The 15,747-nt window shown below is 59.4% G+C and overlaps 1 protein-coding gene across 16 annotated transcripts; it reads left to right on the top strand.

Annotated features, from left to right (window-relative positions):
* Positions 1-460: 460 nt before the first annotated feature.
* On the top strand, positions 461-13,036 carry ADAM33 (ADAM metallopeptidase domain 33). Of its 16 annotated transcripts, XM_036323081.1 has the most exons (22): positions 461-605; positions 2,635-2,714; positions 5,018-5,094; positions 6,798-6,876; positions 7,069-7,145; positions 7,229-7,418; positions 7,657-7,722; positions 7,802-7,873; positions 8,058-8,224; positions 8,314-8,398; positions 8,491-8,633; positions 9,120-9,297; positions 9,411-9,500; positions 9,711-9,906; positions 10,056-10,164; positions 10,259-10,457; positions 10,551-10,628; positions 10,728-10,836; positions 10,915-11,053; positions 12,138-12,229; positions 12,399-12,467; positions 12,721-13,036. In XM_036323081.1, the coding sequence occupies exons 1-22, from the start codon at positions 497-499 to the stop codon at positions 12,990-12,992; spliced, it is 2,676 nt and encodes an 891-aa protein (XP_036178974.1). In that variant the 5' UTR covers positions 461-496; the 3' UTR covers positions 12,993-13,036. The 16 variants fall into 16 exon arrangements, with proteins under 16 accessions (XP_036178974.1, XP_036178973.1, XP_036178970.1 ...); XM_036323080.1 differs by lacking the exon at positions 6,798-6,876 and having other exon boundaries at positions 6,978-7,145; XM_036323077.1 differs by having other exon boundaries at positions 10,728-11,053.
* Positions 13,037-15,747: the final 2,711 nt, after the last annotated feature.

Below are 15,747 nucleotides of genomic sequence, written 5' to 3'. Positions count from 1 at the left end.
CTCTGGGCAGAATTGGTGACAAGGAGGGGGCAGAGGTCCGCCCCAGGAGATCAGGGAGCGGGGCCTTCCATGTGCAGACCCGAGCAGCGACAGGTGGCCTCTGGCCCCTCTGCTACGGTCCTCAAAGGCCGTTCCCGAGGGTCTGCGGCCCATGCCCACCCTCCACTCCTACAGGTGTGGGCTCTCTGAGACCTGCGGGGCGGGAAACCGCAGGCGGGTCTGGGGGAGCCCCTTCCCGGCCCCCCTAGCGGGCCGCTCCTGCCGGGAGGGCCGCCCGGCTCCCCGAGGGCTGGCGAACGCGGGTTCTGCCGTCCAGGGTCGGGACTGGACCGGTTGCGGTCCCGGCGCGGGTGGCCGGGTTGCGTGCGGGGTCCGCGGGGAGGGTGCGGCAGATGAGGCTGGCCGGCTGCACAGGGAGTGGGTGGGCGGCCATCCAGCCGGGGCGGGGCCGGGAGCGGAGCCGGAGCCGAGCTCAGAAGTCCAGGCGCTCACAGCGATGGGCCCGGGGTCTCTGAGGGCTCCAGGGTCGCCGCCGCCAGCTTGGCTGCTGCAGCTGCTGCTACTGCGACTACCGTGGTCGGTGTGGGGGGCCGAGGCGTTCCGCGGTGAGTGGGAGCGCCCCGAGGGGCAGGCTTGGTCACTGTCAGGGGTTGGAGCGGTTGAACAGACCCCCAACCCCCTCCCCCCTCCCGGGAATGGGCCGCCAGGACAGGGAATTAGAGAGGGTTTGGGAAGGTCTCCCTGGGACCTGCCCAGGGATTCTCACTTGAACTTGGCCTAAGGGCCCAGACTTGCACACTCTGCCCAACTGCCACTGTGCCCGCCGCAAGGCAGAGGGGCAGGAATCCTTATCCTCTGAGCAGCGCCGCCCCTCAAACCTCTCTGCCTGGATTCCCAGGCCCCATCCTCCAGTGGAAACATTCCTGCACCTCCATCCCTTAGGGCTCAAGGGTCTTCCTCCTCTGGAAAGCACCTAGCCCACTGCCAACCCCCCCCCCCTCCCGCCCCCAACCCTGCTGTAATCTCAGACCAGGGGACTGACTGTGACCTCCACACTCACCCATCACCCAAGCTCACCCCCTTCCTGGGCCTTGGGCCAGTGTGTAACTAGTTTATACTGTTGCCATGTTTGGTTAGAGGAGGGCTTCTCACAGAAGGTAACCTCTTCAACCCTCTGTGAGGCGGGGGCGGGTCAGCAGCTCTGAGTAGGTGGGAGGATTGGTGGAGGCCTGGATGTCAAATGCCTGGGAGGGTCAGGGAAAAGGCAGGACAGGCTGGGCTGGGAAGGGGGTGGTTTGCAGAGCGCTGTGGAGGGGGAACCCAACAGGGATAGGACCCCTGAACCCTCAGGGAGAGGGACCACAGCCCTCATTCTCGTGGTGATGGTCCCCAGGCATTCCACTGATTCCTCCTCCGCAGCCTGGAATCAGGGGAGGGGGATGCAACCCCCTGGGAGTGGAGAGGGGCTCTAGGCTCCCCAACACTATACTGGCTCCCCTAGATTCACTTAGTCACCACAGCCCCATCTCTACCTCCCTCTCCCCCATCAAGGTGCCAGAGGCCAATATGTGGGAGGCCTGGGCCCAGCAAGACCTGGTTCTCCACACCCAGTGAAGTCCTCTCTGGGCTAAGAGATCCTCCCCTCTCCCCAGAAGCGCTCAGACCCCTGCCCACACTTGCCCTGTCTGATGGCAACTGCTTGATAGCAACTCACTCATCCAATCAGGGAGGGCTTCTTGGAGGAAGGAAGTTCCTAGAGTTGCTGCTATTTCAGGTCTTTGATGATGGGGTCTGGGGAGGAGACAGAGAAGGAGAAAGGAGTTGGGGTGGCCTGGCAGTTGCTGAGCCACTTCCACAGGCCAGTGTCTCAGCCTGGGCAGGGCTGGGTGGAGGTGGCGGAGCTGTCAGTTCTGGGAGCTGGGCTTCCCCAGGACTGAGTGCCAGAGGGGTGGGTGGGCTGCCTGCAGGCTGTGGGCTGCCTGGGGCCTGGCTCCTGCAGGGGGGTGTAGTGCAAGAGTTACTGTAGTCCTTGGGAGGAGGATGATTGGGGGCATTCCAGGGGAGCATTCCAGCTTCCTCTGAGTAATGCTTGGCTCTGGCATTCCTCCTGGAGCTCCTGAAGCACACCCACTCCCTCTGGGAGCACTCAGGCTCTGTCCCCCAGCCTTGGGGCCAGGGTCCCTGGAAGCCCCACTTCCTGCATGAAGCCCCCAACAGCAGCTCTGAGCAAAGTGAGCCTCCTAAGAAAACATCTAGCTGTTATTTTTCTCAGAGGGTGGTGGAGACACAGGCATCCTCTTCACAGATATCTCACCCTGAAGGCATCTGCTGCCCAGTCTAAAAATATCCCAGGCTGCCTTCCTCTTTCCCCCTTGCACTGGTGGCCTTGGTCTCTCCCTCGTGACCTTTGACACCAAGCCCTCCCCCAAGGTCAGTGGGGCTCCAAGCATCCCCAGCTGAACTATCCTTCCTAGGCTCCTTGGTCTCTCTTCTGCCACCCCCCAGGCTGCTCCTCGGTTCCCAGGGCACCCCATGGATTGTTGAAGACGGATGGTCAAACCCCATCCTTCTGTTGTCCTTGCTCCCCTCTGCTCCTCAGGTTCCCCCTCACCCTGTGCTCTGTCCTCACACCAGGAAACACCCCCGGAGAGCCAGTCACCCCTCTCTGGGTCCTGGACGGAGGAGCCTGGCGCATGGTCACCCTGGAGGAGCCGGTTAGTGCCACATCATCCCTTCCTCTGCGCGGCCCAGGCTGTCCCAGCCCCTTGGCCCCTCCCCAGGTTGCAGTGTGGCAGTTTTACTGTGTTCCCTCAGCTCCCCTCCCAGCCCTTTAGGCTCCTCCCGGAAGGGTTAGCAGGCAGGGGTGGGGAGACATCTAGATTATGTGAGCCTGCACACATGGAAGTCATTTTCAGGCTTCCCCCTCACTCCTCTTTCTCTCCCTTCCCACAACTCTCCAGGCACGAAACTTCAGGGATCTCTTTAAGAAAACACAAACTTTGCCTTTCGCAAAGTTTTCCAGAACATGTGACCCTGTGGACACATTGCTGTCCTCTCCAGGACCCTGCCATCGAGGGGCCTGAAACTTCAGCCTCACGGGCTCATGCAGAATCCACTTCTGTCCAGGGGGTAGTGGTCACTCTTCTGGTGGCCCTCAGATGCAAGCTCACCCCATTTTGCTTCTCCAGGATGCTCTGCCCCAATTTCCTCCCAACACCCACCCATCACACACTTTCAGAATAACCATAGCCCCACCCACACGTGCCACAGAACTAGCTGTGCTGCAAACCAGGAGGCCAGTGGCCTCAGTATGCCCATCTCCGAGAGGGGCACACAGAAGCCCAGAGAGGTTGGAGAAACTGTCCAAGTTCGCACAGCTCTTTAGCGTAGAAGTCTGAGACCCACTAGGGTCTGAAAGACTTCAAACCATTGGCCAATGTCCCCCAAGCCTAGAGAGCCCTCTTCACCCTGAATTTTCAGGCAAGAAAGGACAACCCATTGTCCAAGCCACGCTGGCCCTGGAGGAAGACAGGAGAGCACTGCCATGAGGCCGGGAGGCTGACACAGGCCCACAGCTCCCTCGCTGGGTCCCCCAGACCCTCAGGGTCCCCATTCAAGTGGTCAAGCATGGCGCTGGCCCAAGCTTTGAGATCATTTTCCTGGACATCACCAGCAGAGGGAAAGGCTGGGCTCACGCTGGAGTCACCCTGACTGTGGACCCTCCTGGTCTGGCCTGGGCTGTGACCCTCCTTGCCCCCAGGGAGCCTGCCGAGATGAGGTCGGTGTTGAGGCAGGGAGTCCTGTCCCAGCGGAAGGAAACACTCACATTTCAGGTCAGGGATGGGGTACATAGTGAAGGGTAAAGGCACTAGGAGGGCCAGAAGTGAGGACAGCAGGGGCACAGAGGTTCAGAGGGACAGAGAGGGGATTCTGGGGTCTCGGGGTTGCAGGAGGAGGCTTTTCATTGGGGCCCCTGCCTTTCCTTGGCACAAACCTTTCTCCAATAAAGCAAGTGGCATTCCGGCCCCATGAGCTCATGCTCGGGGCCTTGCTGGGCTCCTGCTGGGGCAGGGAGCTGTCTGCTCCCCACCTGGGGAGGAAGTCTCCACTCCAAGACTGTGAGCCCCTTGGCCTCCGGCCCAGCCCGTGCATTGTGGACTAAAAAGGAAGGGCCAGCAAGGGTTGGGGCCAGCATTCCGAAGACACAGCAGTTCTCCCACAGGCTCCTAGACTGCCTCTGGGCCCCCAGCCAGGCTGAGTGGACGAGGGAGGCAGATGAGTCTTCCCACGTGGGAAGCAGGGAAGGAGAGGCTGGCCTGCTGGCCCGGCCCACGCCCTCCCCGCCTCACTCCCCCACAATCTGGCCAAGAACACCAGTGTTTTTCCCTTGGCCTAGGCAAGGGGTCTGTGTTTACTTCATAGGATCCGTGAAACGGTGTGGGCGAGCCTGCTGGAGACCAAGGAATTTCAGGGCCTGACATTTTGTCAGAATTGGAGGTGGAGGAGTAAAGTCTGAATTCTACCGGGAGCGGGGAGAAAAGATGCCAAAACAAGAGGTTGTGAGGAGGCCCGAGCCATGGCTACCTGACATCCACCCACCCCCTGCACTGTCTTCAGGACCCCACTTCCTTCCTGCCTAGGGGAAGCCTGGCATGAAAGAGGAGGAAGAGCCAGAGGGAAGGCCCAGTAACCTTGAGCAAGGCAGGGCCCCTTTCTGGGACCCCTCGTCTCTCTAGGGAGGAAGCGGTGTGTCCCTAGCAGGCTACGCCAAATGGCTGTTGTCAGAACAAACATCCTGAGTTTGGGAACATCTCACCCCCACACCATCCATGCCCATCAGCATGCTCTCAACCCCACACCCACCCATGCCCACGAAGGCAAGCGGGGACCCTTCTGCCCCTCACCCCCATGTTCTCCCCATGAACTCCCTGGCCAGCTGGCTCCCCACCCACCAGCTCCCTGGCAAGCAGGAGGCCAGGCTGCCTGCCACCTCAGCCCTGCACTCCTTCTCGCCTAGGTCTTGAAGCTCGACACGGGGCTGGTAGCCTTGGAGGCTGGAGGGCAGGAGCTCCTCCTGGAGTTGGAGAAGAACCAGTGAGTACCAGTCCAGGGAGGGGGCTGGGAGCCAGGACAGCCTCTCTCTCTGGGGGTGGGGAACAATGCTGGGGGCAGGGACTGGTGGGAACCCAGGAGGGAGGCTGGAAGGGGGAGGGCTCCCTTGAGGCTGAAATGGCCTGTTGGGTTGGGTCAGCCCTGTTTTGGAGTACATCTTTCACCCAGGCCCCAGGAGCATCTTGTCAGCTCTCTGCCAGAAAAGAGTGTGCATCACCCAATGTATCAAGTGCTTGTTTCATTGCAGGCACTGCTCTAAGCACTCCACACAGGTTATTCTCCCCCATGGAATCAGATGCACTAGGAATAAGCTAGTTCCACCATGCCTACCCACGGTTTCTCTGGGGTTTGGTGTCCCCCACCTTAAATGGGTCGATCATATAAGCTACCTCCTAAGGTTGTGTATGGAGTGAGGTGCAAAGCTTGAGAAGGTGAAGGAAAGACTGGGGGGTGAAGAAGCAGGCATCCCAGATCTTTGGGGTGGTCTGGCAGTACAGAGGTCAAGAGAGATTGACTTATGGTTGATCCATCTTGGTGGGAGGGATCCTGGTGAGATGGGGCCCAAAGATGGAATCATTAAGGGAATGAGCATCACTGAAGGACAATTGGGGAGAGATGTGGGGTCTGCAGGCCATAGGAGAAGATTCAAGGATCCTTGAGGTAGGGAGGTGGACTAGAGAGAGGACTGACCAGATGCCCAACAAGGCTGGGCAGCAGGAAGTGCCAACAGGGAATTCAGCCGCACTTCCTTGGAGCCGAGTCCCACCTGCCCAGCAGTGTCTCCTGAGTCCTCTCCTCCTGCCCAGCCCTAGGCCTGGGGAACCAGCTGCCTGCCACCGGCTCCACAGGATCACAAACTGCCCCTATTGCTGCTCCTCCCTGGTGCTTCCCACACTCCCAGTTCCCATATCTAAGCCACCACCAAGCCTCCTTCCTGCTCTTCACTTTTCTCCCTGTAGCCCAGTGGTTCTCAACCTTCCTAATGCCGTGACCCTTTAATACAGTTCCTCATGTTGTGGTGACCCCCAACCATAAAATTATTTTCGCGGCTACTTCATAACTGTAATGTTGCTACTGTTATGAATCGTAATGTAAATATCTGATATGCAGGATGTATTTCCATTGTTACAAATTGAACGTAATTAAAGCATAGTGATTAATCACAAAAACAATATGTAATTATATATGTGTTTTCCGATGGTCTTAGGCGACCCCTGTGAAAGGGTCGTTCGACCCCCAAAGGGGTTGCGACCCACAGGTTGAGAACCGCTGCTCTAGCCCAAGGTTTTTCTGAACTAAGCAACACACAGTCAGTCATCCCTGTCCCTTTCCTAAGACACACTGTGGGTGCTTCTTTTTTAAAAAAATATTTTTATTGATTTCAGAGAGGGAGAGAGAGATGGAATGATGAGAGAGAATCATTGGTCGGCTGCCTCCTGCACACCCCCTCCTGGGGATCGAGCCTGCAACCCCGGCCTGTGCCCTGACCAGGAATCCAATCGTTACTCCCTGGTTCATAGGTCAATGCTAAACCACTGAGCAACAGGGGCCGGGCTGGGTGCTTCTTAAGTGCTAGCCCTGTGCCTCACTCAGAGCTGCTCCATTAGCATTCAGGGAGCAAGGCTGGAGGGCATCCTGGAGGAGGCAGAGCTGAATTAGGTGATCCCTACAACACCCCTTCCCAGCAGGCTGCTGGCCGCAGGATACACAGAAACCCACTACAGCCCAGATGGGCAGCCAGTGGTGCTGGTCCCCAACCAGAGGGTGAGATACTTCCATGGGCACTGAGGTCAGGGTGAGGGGTGCTAGGCATGCACTCCCCGAGGGCCTCTCCACCATTCCTTCCCCATTCTCCTGTTCCTAAGGAGAGGCTGGAGCCAACCCCTCCCCACCCCCAGCCTGCCCTTCCCACTTCAGTCCTGGCTGAGATTTGAGGCTGGATCCCTTGCTCTCCAGGATCATTGCCATTACCATGGGCACGTGAGGGGCTTCCCGGACTCCTGGGTAGTCCTGAGCACCTGCTCTGGGATAAGGTGAGGAGTTCTGGGGGAGGGGCTGGGCCTGGGGCAGGGGTAAGAATTCGCTCACACCCCCTTCTGCACCCCCTGCATCCTAGGGGTCTGATCACGCTCAGCAGCAATGCCAGCTATTATGTGCATCCCTGGCCAGCTGGGGATGCCCACGGTGCCTCAACCCACAGGATCTTCTGGACCGAGCAGCTACTTAGCTGGAAAGGGGCCTGTGGCCATAAGGATCCTGAAGACAAAAGAAACATGACCAGCCTTTCTCCTGCCACCAAGATCAGGGTCAGGGGCACAGACAGGGGTGGGAGTGGGAATGCAGTATCCCCAGCCCTCCAAATCCGAAAGACAGGAAAGGGTGGCCCATGTTCAGGGTCTCCTGTCCTGATGTTTTATTTGAAGGCTGAAGAAACAAGTTCTTGAAAAATTTTAAAGTTACCTTTGTGCTTTCCAGGGGTTGGGGTTGGTGGTCAGGGCTCAAGCCAGCAGCCTGCCACTCAGGGTCACCGTTGCCTCTCCGCAGGACTGGCGGGAAGCCCAGCGAAGCCCGAAGCACCTAGAGCTGTACATAGTGGCGGATCACGCCCTGGTGAGAGGAGACTCCAGGGGGCTGCCCGGCTGAGAGGGGCCAGTCAGCCTGTCACATCACCATATTGCTGCCTTTCCAGTTTGTGACCCAGCACCGGGACTTAAACCACACCAAACAGCGGCTTCTGGAGATCGCCAACTACGTGGACCAGGTTGGTAGTGGCGGCCACAGGGGCGGGGAAGACATTTGGAGAATGTACCGCTGGTCAGTCCAGGGGCGGCCAGCTGGAGGAGGCAGGCTTGGAGATGAGGAGAGCATATAGGGGGAAAGAGAGGGGCCACCAGCAGGATGGTGTGCCTGGTCCCGGCTTCAGGCCCGTCCTGCCCTGACCATAGATTCTCAGGACCCTGGACATTCAGGTGGCGCTGACCGGCCTGGAAGTATGGACCGAGCAGGACCACATCCGCATCACGCCGGACGCGAACAACACGCTCTGGGCTTTCCTGCGGTGGCGCCGGGGGCTGTGGGGGCGGCGGCCACACGACTCCACGCAGCTGCTCACGTGGGTGCCTCCCATCCCCACACGGGTCCCCGCTGGGCGGCTCCTCCTCCCCGCGCGCATCACCAGGTCACGCTGCGCTCCACCTTCAGGGGCCGCGCTTTCCGGGGCGACACCGTGGGCCTGGCACCCGTGGAAGGCATGTGCCTCATAGAGAGCTCTGGAGGCGTAACCGCGGTGAGCTCCGCGGACTGGACACGGGACAACAGGAGAGGTGCGGGGCGGTCTCCGCAACCCGCAGTGACCGTCCTGCGCCCGCGCCCTCGCAGGATCACTCGGAGCTCCCCATCGGCGCTGCAGCTACCATGGCCCACGAGATAGGCCACAGCCTCGGCCTCAGCCACGACCCCGACGGCTGCTGCGTAGGGGAGGCAGCGGAGCTAGGCGGCTGCGTCATGGCAGCAGCCACGGGGTATGGGCGACCGGGCGACCGCGCGACCGGGTGGGGAGGAGCTGCTAGGGAGGCTCCACTAGACCCAGGCCCTTCCTCGGCTGCACTCCTTTGGGTGCACGCTTATCTCCCAGTTTTCTCTTCTGTATGATCATCGTACCGGCCCCGAGTTGTGAGGCTTAAATGGAGTAAACACAGGACAGTGAATGCTCACGAGTATAAAGGTTCTTTTCGGAAACGCCTAGCCAGGCTGTTCCTACAGGGCTGGCCGCGCTGGGTCGGGATTCCACGTTCAGTCTGGCGCTGCTGGCTCCGGGAGGCACGCCGTCCCGCCCCCTTCCGGCTGGGCGCCTTCGCTCGGGTTAGGCGCCCTCTCTGGGCTCTGGCCCCGAAGCATCCGAGCCGCCCGACACGCAGTTGTGCTCGGGTGGTTCTGCAGTGACCCGAGAGGAGCAGGGCGTTCAGGAGGCCATCCCTGCACGCCCCGACGCCCTTGCCCGCCCGCAGGCACCCGTTCCCCCGCGTGTTCAGCGCCTGCAGCCGCCGCCAGCTGCGCGCCTTCTTCCGCAAGGGGCGCGGCTCGTGCCTCTCCAACCCGCCGGGCGCCGGGCTCCGGGTGCGGCGGGCGCGCTGCGGCAACGGCTTCGTGGAGGACGGCGAGGAGTGCGACTGCGGCGCGGGCCAGGTGAGGTCCGCGCGCCGGGCCCTGGAGGCCAAGGCTGGCCCCGGCCCTCCCCCTCCTCCAAGGTCGGGCGCGCGGACCTCACCTGGCCCCCCTTCTCGCCCTTTTGGCTCCAGGAGTGCCCCGACCCCTGCTGCTTCGCGCACAACTGCTCGCTGCGTGCGGGGGCCCGGTGCTCCCGCGGGGACTGCTGCGCGAGCTGCCAGGTGAGGGCGCGGCAGGCTCGGAGGGGAGGGTGGAGGGTGCTGTGGGGCAGCCCTGCTGGCCCTGGCGGATTGGCGCCCTCCGTCCCCGCGGGTCCACCTCGCTCTCCCGCCGGGCTGTCCCGCCCCGAGCCTCGCTGTGGGCGCGGATCTCTCACTGTCCGTTGTCCTCTGTGTCTCGGTCGCTCTCCCGCACGCGGGTCACCTGCACAGCTGAAGCCGGCGGGCGCGCCGTGCCGTCGGGCTGCGGGAGACTGTGACCTCCCTGAGTTCTGCACGGGCGCCTCTCCCCACTGCCCCCCCGACCTTTACCTCCTGGACGGCTCGCCCTGCGCCAGCGGCCGTGGCTACTGCCTGGACGGCGCGTGCCCCACGCTGGAGCAGCAGTGCCAACAGCTCTGGGGACCCGGTGAGAAGACACGCGCGGCCTTGCACCTCGTGCCTACCCTTGGGTCTGGGGAGTTTTCTCCTCTAGGAAAGATGGGAGGGGCGAGGGGGGGAGGGGGAGAACGGAGGGCGGGGACAGCCTAGTCCCCAGCCCCACCCGTGCTTCTCCAGGCTCCCGCCCAGCTCCGGAGGCCTGTTTCCACGTGGTGAACTCGGCAGGAAACGCCCACGGCAACTGCGGGAGGGATGAGGAGGGCAGCTACGTGCCTTGTACGCAGAGGTGAGGAGAGGAGCGGAGGAACCGGAAGCTGGGGAGTGGGTTGGAGACAAGGGGAACCCCCCCTATGCTGCTTGACACTTCAATTGGTCCCCAGGGATGCGCAGTGCGGGAAGCTGCAGTGCCAGGGCGGGGAGCAGAGCCCACTGGCACCACACACGATGCTGGTGGACTCTACCCTCCGCCTGGACGGCAGGGAGGTGACTTGCAGGGGGGCCTTCCTGCTACCGGGTGCCCAGCTGGACCTGCCTGACTTGGGCCTGGTGGAGCCAGGCACCCAGTGTGGGCCTACAATGGTGAGCCCTGCCCACCGAGCCCTCCCTGCCACTCGAGTCCCTAGGCCAAAGCATCACTCCCCCACGGTGCTTAGTGCACTCCACTGCCCATAGGTGTGCCAGGACAGGCACTGCCAGAACACTACCTTCCAGGAGTTGGAGCTCTGTCTGACCGCCTGCCATGGCCATGGGGTGAGTGGTCTTGAGTGTGTGTGTGGGAGGGGGGGGCCTTGAGGTCAGGACCTTGAGGTCCCTGACCGCATGGGACCCTCCTTTTCTCTTCCTCTGCAGGTTTGCAACAGCAACTATAACTGCCACTGTGATCCTGGCTGGGCTCCACCCTCCTGCGACAAGCCAGGGGCGGGTGGCAGCCTGGACAGTGGCCCTGTGCAGCCAGAAAGTGCGCACAGGGGGGGCGAGTGGGGACGGGCCCTGTGGTGCACCCACATAGGACTCAGCCTCACCTTGTCCTTTGCAGACCAGGACGCCTTCCTGCTGGCAGTGATCTTTAGCTTCCTACTGCCTCTGCTTCCTGGGGCCGGCTTGGCCTGGTGCTGCTACCGGCAGCGCGAATCCCAGCTTCAGTACGGCCTGTGCAGCTCAAGGAGGGCCAGTGGGTAGGCTCTGAGGTCCCTGCTCCCTGAGCCCACTCCTGTGGTTCCTGCTCCTCAGAGTTCTGCTGGGCCTGGGACAGCTTGGGTGATGTCCTTAGTTAGGCCTTGTCCCCAGAGGCAGAGAGGCAGCTGAGGGAATGGAAAGAGGCCTTGAGCAGGAGGCACCAGGGGCCAAGGGTGGGGGTCCCTTCCCCGTTGCTGTGGTTGTCTCTTTTTGTCCATTCTCCTGTTTCTCCCACCAGGCGATTGCCTCATCTTTGACTTTGCCCTGTTTTCCACCAGCTCATAATGCAGTTCCTGCTCCACTGTGCCCCTCAAGGTCTCCCCAGCCTCTTTCTCATGAGCTTTCGGCCCTGTCATTTCCTCTGCCTAAATCTCTGCTGTTACTCCCTCAGGTTCCTAAATGCTGGGTTGGCACATCTTTCCATTCCAGACCACCGGTCAGCTGTAGCACCAGTTGCCCTTGTGCCAAGGCCTCGAGAGGAACCCAGCTCTCATAACCTGGGAGGGGGGTTCTATAATACCAAGCATGGTTTACCTAGGGCTGCCCCTTCACTGGGTACAGGGCAAGGCAGGCACCTCATAGCCACATCTGACACAGCCTGGCCTTGGGTGTGCCTAGGACAAGCTGAGGGAAAGGGCAGGGTTTGGGCTGGAGATAGGGACAGAGGCCCTCCCTGACAGCGGTGGGCACCAGGCAGGTCCCAGGTGTCAGGTGAGGGGCCTTGACACAACAAGCAGTGATTGCAGTGCTGTGGGCAGTGGTGCAAGGTGCTCAGAGCTTGGTGTATCAGCATGGGGGGCCCTCCAGGAGGGGAGCAACTGCATGTCATTGCCAGGGCAGAGTCTGGCGTGCAGTGGAGACTGTTTTGAAGAGACATGGAAGTGGCAGGCCCTGGGAGATGGAGCGTGAGCGTGAGCAGATGGCTTGGAGTCATCGAGGACAGGGGGGTCACCCACTGGCAAGGAGTGGAGAACAGCTATCACTAGAGAGAGTGACCTAGAGCAGGAGGCTCAGTCAACACAGAAGGTGGGGGGAGGTGTCCTGCTCAGCAGCACTGTTCCAACCTCTTGTCTCGCTGGTCAGGCCCAAAGATGGCCCATGCAGGGATCACCCCCTGGGCAGTGTTCAGCACCTGGAGTTGGGCCCGATGACCACTGGAGAGCCCCAACCCCTCAGTGAGTGAGGTGCAGGGGGAGATGGGGAAGGAAGTGAAGGGATGGACTCTTGGGCCCCCTCCTGTACACTTAACACCCAGCCAACTTGAGTCCCCAGTGCCCTACCTACCCAGGGACCACTGTCAACTGTGTTCACAGCACTCGTTCTCTACCCATTGCTCCCAGACAGTGAGATCCCTGCCAGAGCCCAACAGCCACCTTGAGAAACCTGTGCCCTGTGGCCCTACCTGCACCCAAGGTAGGTGGGGACCCTGATGTGGTCCACCTCCCACTGCCCCTCAGCTCACTGCTCTGGGGTTTCTGAGCTTGGGTTCTGAAGCTGTTGTCATGGAGGCCAGATGCTGGAAGCCTCTGGAGTGGGCGAGGGAGAAGTTGTGGCTCTTCCTGGGTCATCTGTCCTCACTGAGGGAGGACAGGGGGTCCCTGCCACATGACCCACAGCCTGAGGTCCCAGTTCTCAGGGAATGACCCCTCCCCCACTTTATTTTCAGCAGGTCAAGTCCAGAAGCCAAGATCCAGTCTCTGGCGAGAGGGGGATCCTGAGATGAGGACACTTAAAAACAGGTGGCTACTGACACTTGGACCGCCAGGGGCAGCGCCAGCAAGTCAGCTGACCGGTACCTTCAGGCAGCTTGCAAGTTTCTTCCCCGAGTTACCTCCGCCCTACCTGCTCCAGGACCCCAGAGCCTCATCAGAGTTTGCCCAGTGCTCTCTGTTCTTTAGGGCTGGATCATGCCAGCCCAAGAATGCATCTGTTATGTAAAACTTCCCAGGTCTGAGAGACCAAAGAAAGAGGCGACAACTCCATCATTACCAGAGTTTATTAAGGGAACATATACAAGGTACATCTTGGGCAGCGGCAAGACCAAGTGGATATCCACCACACCATGCGGCAGCCGCTAAAGGGTTGTATAGACGGGCAGGATGGATAGGGGTGCGGGCGTAACCCACCCAGGTAAGGGGGAAAGGCCTTACATGCTTGCCCAGGGAAGGGCGAGGGCCTGTTCCAGGAACCAGCATGCCTGGGACATGGAGACGGGTGATGAGTCTCTGAGGGGATTTATGGGAAGCAATCTCTGTTCTGACCCAGAGGATCTGGCAGTGGTCAGGAAGCGCTCATGTCACCGAACAGTCTCTCCTTCACACCATCAGTCCAGGGAACGAAGCTCACATAGTCACTGACTTCCTGTCACGGGGTTGGGGGTGGCGGGTAGATCACATGGGAGAGGCCTCTAACTGGGGATGTGTGCTTCATGCAGCTCTGCAGAGGGCAATGTCTGCTGGGCCAGAGCCTGGACTCGGGGACCCTGCATTTCAGACTGAGTCCACTTCCCTGGAGCCTGGCCCCTGCAAAGCAAACAAAATCCTTGGGACCTTCCTTCCTCCCTTTTCCTACCCTGTCTTGTCCCCTAGATGGTTCCTCAGCCCCATCCCAGTCCTAGTCCTGCACCTGAGGTTTTGGAGGAGTGTGGGGTATACTGCAGCCCCCTCACTTTGGACATTATTGAACCTCTCCTCTATTCCCTAGGCGGGGATTGAGGGAGCCATTTTAGAAAGGGCACCAAAGGGACCGTGTGAGTCTTTTCTGCCTGTAAATTCAACCCTGTGGGGCTCCCTGAGGGGTGGTGGCTGGTGGGTGAAGCCTCAGATGGTAGCCAGAGCCCCAGACGGACCTGGGTATAAGATGGTGTTGCCTTGTTTGAATGATCTCTTATCCCCACCTCACCTGCCTCCCTTGGACAGTCTCAGAAGCCACTTAGTCTCTTCCCTTGCTTCATGCAGGAGTTGCTGAGTAACCTGTATCAGCCAGCTGTTACTGTGTAACAACACTCCCCCAAAACTTAAAACAACAACCAATTCTGGGAATTGGCAAGTTAGGCTGAACTCAGCTGGTGGTTCGATTGGTCTCAACTCAGCTCACTTATATGTTTGCTGTCAACTGCTGGCCAACTAGGAAGTTCTTCTGGGGTTGGCTGGCTGTTGGCTGGGGTGATGGGAATAGATGGGCTGTGTGTCTCTCATTTTCCAGTGGGCTAGCCCAGGCTCGTTCACATGGCAGCTGCGGGGGGCGGGGGGATTTCTAAGAGAGCAGGACCAGGATTAGGATGAGGTAAGTGTGCTCATTTACCTTGGGCACAAAAAATAATGATCAAGATAAGTAGTATTTTAAAAGATCAAAATTAGTGCTAAAAACCCATGATGAACAAAATATTAAAAATCGAAGTAAAGACAGGATCAATAACAGGACCACCCCAAGGCAGGTGGGAGCCAGAGGCAAAAGGAAACATCAGCCATGGTGATCCTGAGGCAAGTTCCTCTCTCACCTCATCCTGCAACAGATTGGAAGCTTGTAAGATCTCCTAAGATTCCATGGCTGGCACATGGTACTTACCATGACACTCTATGGGCCAGCCTGGGTTCCAGGGATTGGGGGGGGGGAGGGGAGTCTCCTCTTAATGGGAAGAGTGCAAAATCATATTTCAGGGCGTGTGAAGAGCTGGGGAATGGCGGCAAGTGTCCGATCCTCCCATCGGCAGCACAGGAGAGGCAGCCCCCAGCTCAGGCTTGCTTTCACTCAGCCAGCCCAAGAGGCGGAATGAGACTGTTTTCTAAAGTCCTGTGTTCTTTGTACCTGTGAGATTTTGATTTATAGAGATGACTGAGTGAGGACCTGGAGAGATGAATGCCATTGGGAGGAGTTTTTATCACTTACAGTCCCCAAGAAGTGGGGGCATGCAGGGCTGCATGGGGAAGCACCAGGCTTGTAAGGAAAGACGAGAGCTACCACAGATTCGAGGAAGCTAAGGCAACATGACCACTGAGTGTCATGTGGGATCCTGGGTTGGATCTTGAAACAGAAAAAGGACATTAGTGGAAACACTGGAGAAATTAGAAATGGTCTGTAGTAGATTGTATTGTACCAATGTTAATTCCCTAGTTTTAACAATCTCTATATATAAAAGCCTAAGCGACCGAACAACCAGTCGACCGGTTGCTATGATGTGCACTGACCGCCAGGGGGCAGACACTCAACACAGGAGCTGCCCCCTGGTGGTCAGTGCACTTCCACAGTGGGAGCGCCGCTCAGCCAGAAGCCGGGCTCACTGCTGGCGAGAGCAGCTGCTGTGGCGCAAGCCTCTCCTGCCTCCGTGGCAGCGCTACCCAGCAGTATAGCAGCAGCGGCAGGCGCAGTGGGGCCCGGGTGAGCAGGAGACGCACCGGCTCAGGCTCCTCCCTGGCCACCTGCCGCTTCCCGCACTGCTACACCCCTCGGGGGATGTTGGACTGCCAGTTTCGGCCCTCTAGTTATACTCTAATTACATGAGATGTTAACACAAGGGGCAGCTGGGTAAAAGGTATAAAGCAAACACTAACATGATTGCAACCTTCGTTCAAGTATAAAATTAGTTAATAATAAAAAGTTAAAAACTGCCCTGCCTGGTGTGGCTCCATTGGTTGAGCATCGTCCTGTGCACCAAAAGGTCGCTTGTTCAATTCCGGCCAGGGCACATACTGGT

Source organism: Myotis myotis, unplaced genomic scaffold, assembly GCF_014108235.1.
Source record: "Myotis myotis isolate mMyoMyo1 unplaced genomic scaffold, mMyoMyo1.p scaffold_m19_p_9, whole genome shotgun sequence".
NCBI lineage: Eukaryota > Metazoa > Chordata > Mammalia > Chiroptera > Vespertilionidae > Myotis > Myotis myotis.
Note: the sequence above shows the minus strand (reverse complement) of the source record. Positions and strands in the feature narration are given on the sequence as shown.

Coding starts and splice junctions, on each gene's coding strand:
- ADAM33 (XM_036323069.1), top strand. CDS start 497: ATGGGCCCGGGGTCTCTGAGGGCTCCAGGGTCGCCGCCGCCAGCTTGG. Junction 7,419..7,656: donor CTCCTGCCACCAAGATCAGG/GTCAGGGGCACA, acceptor GCCTCTCCGCAG/GACTGGCGGGAAGCCCAGCG. Junction 11,054..12,137: donor AGCTCAAGGAGGGCCAGTGG/GTAGGCTCTGAG, acceptor CTCGCTGGTCAG/GCCCAAAGATGGCCCATGCA.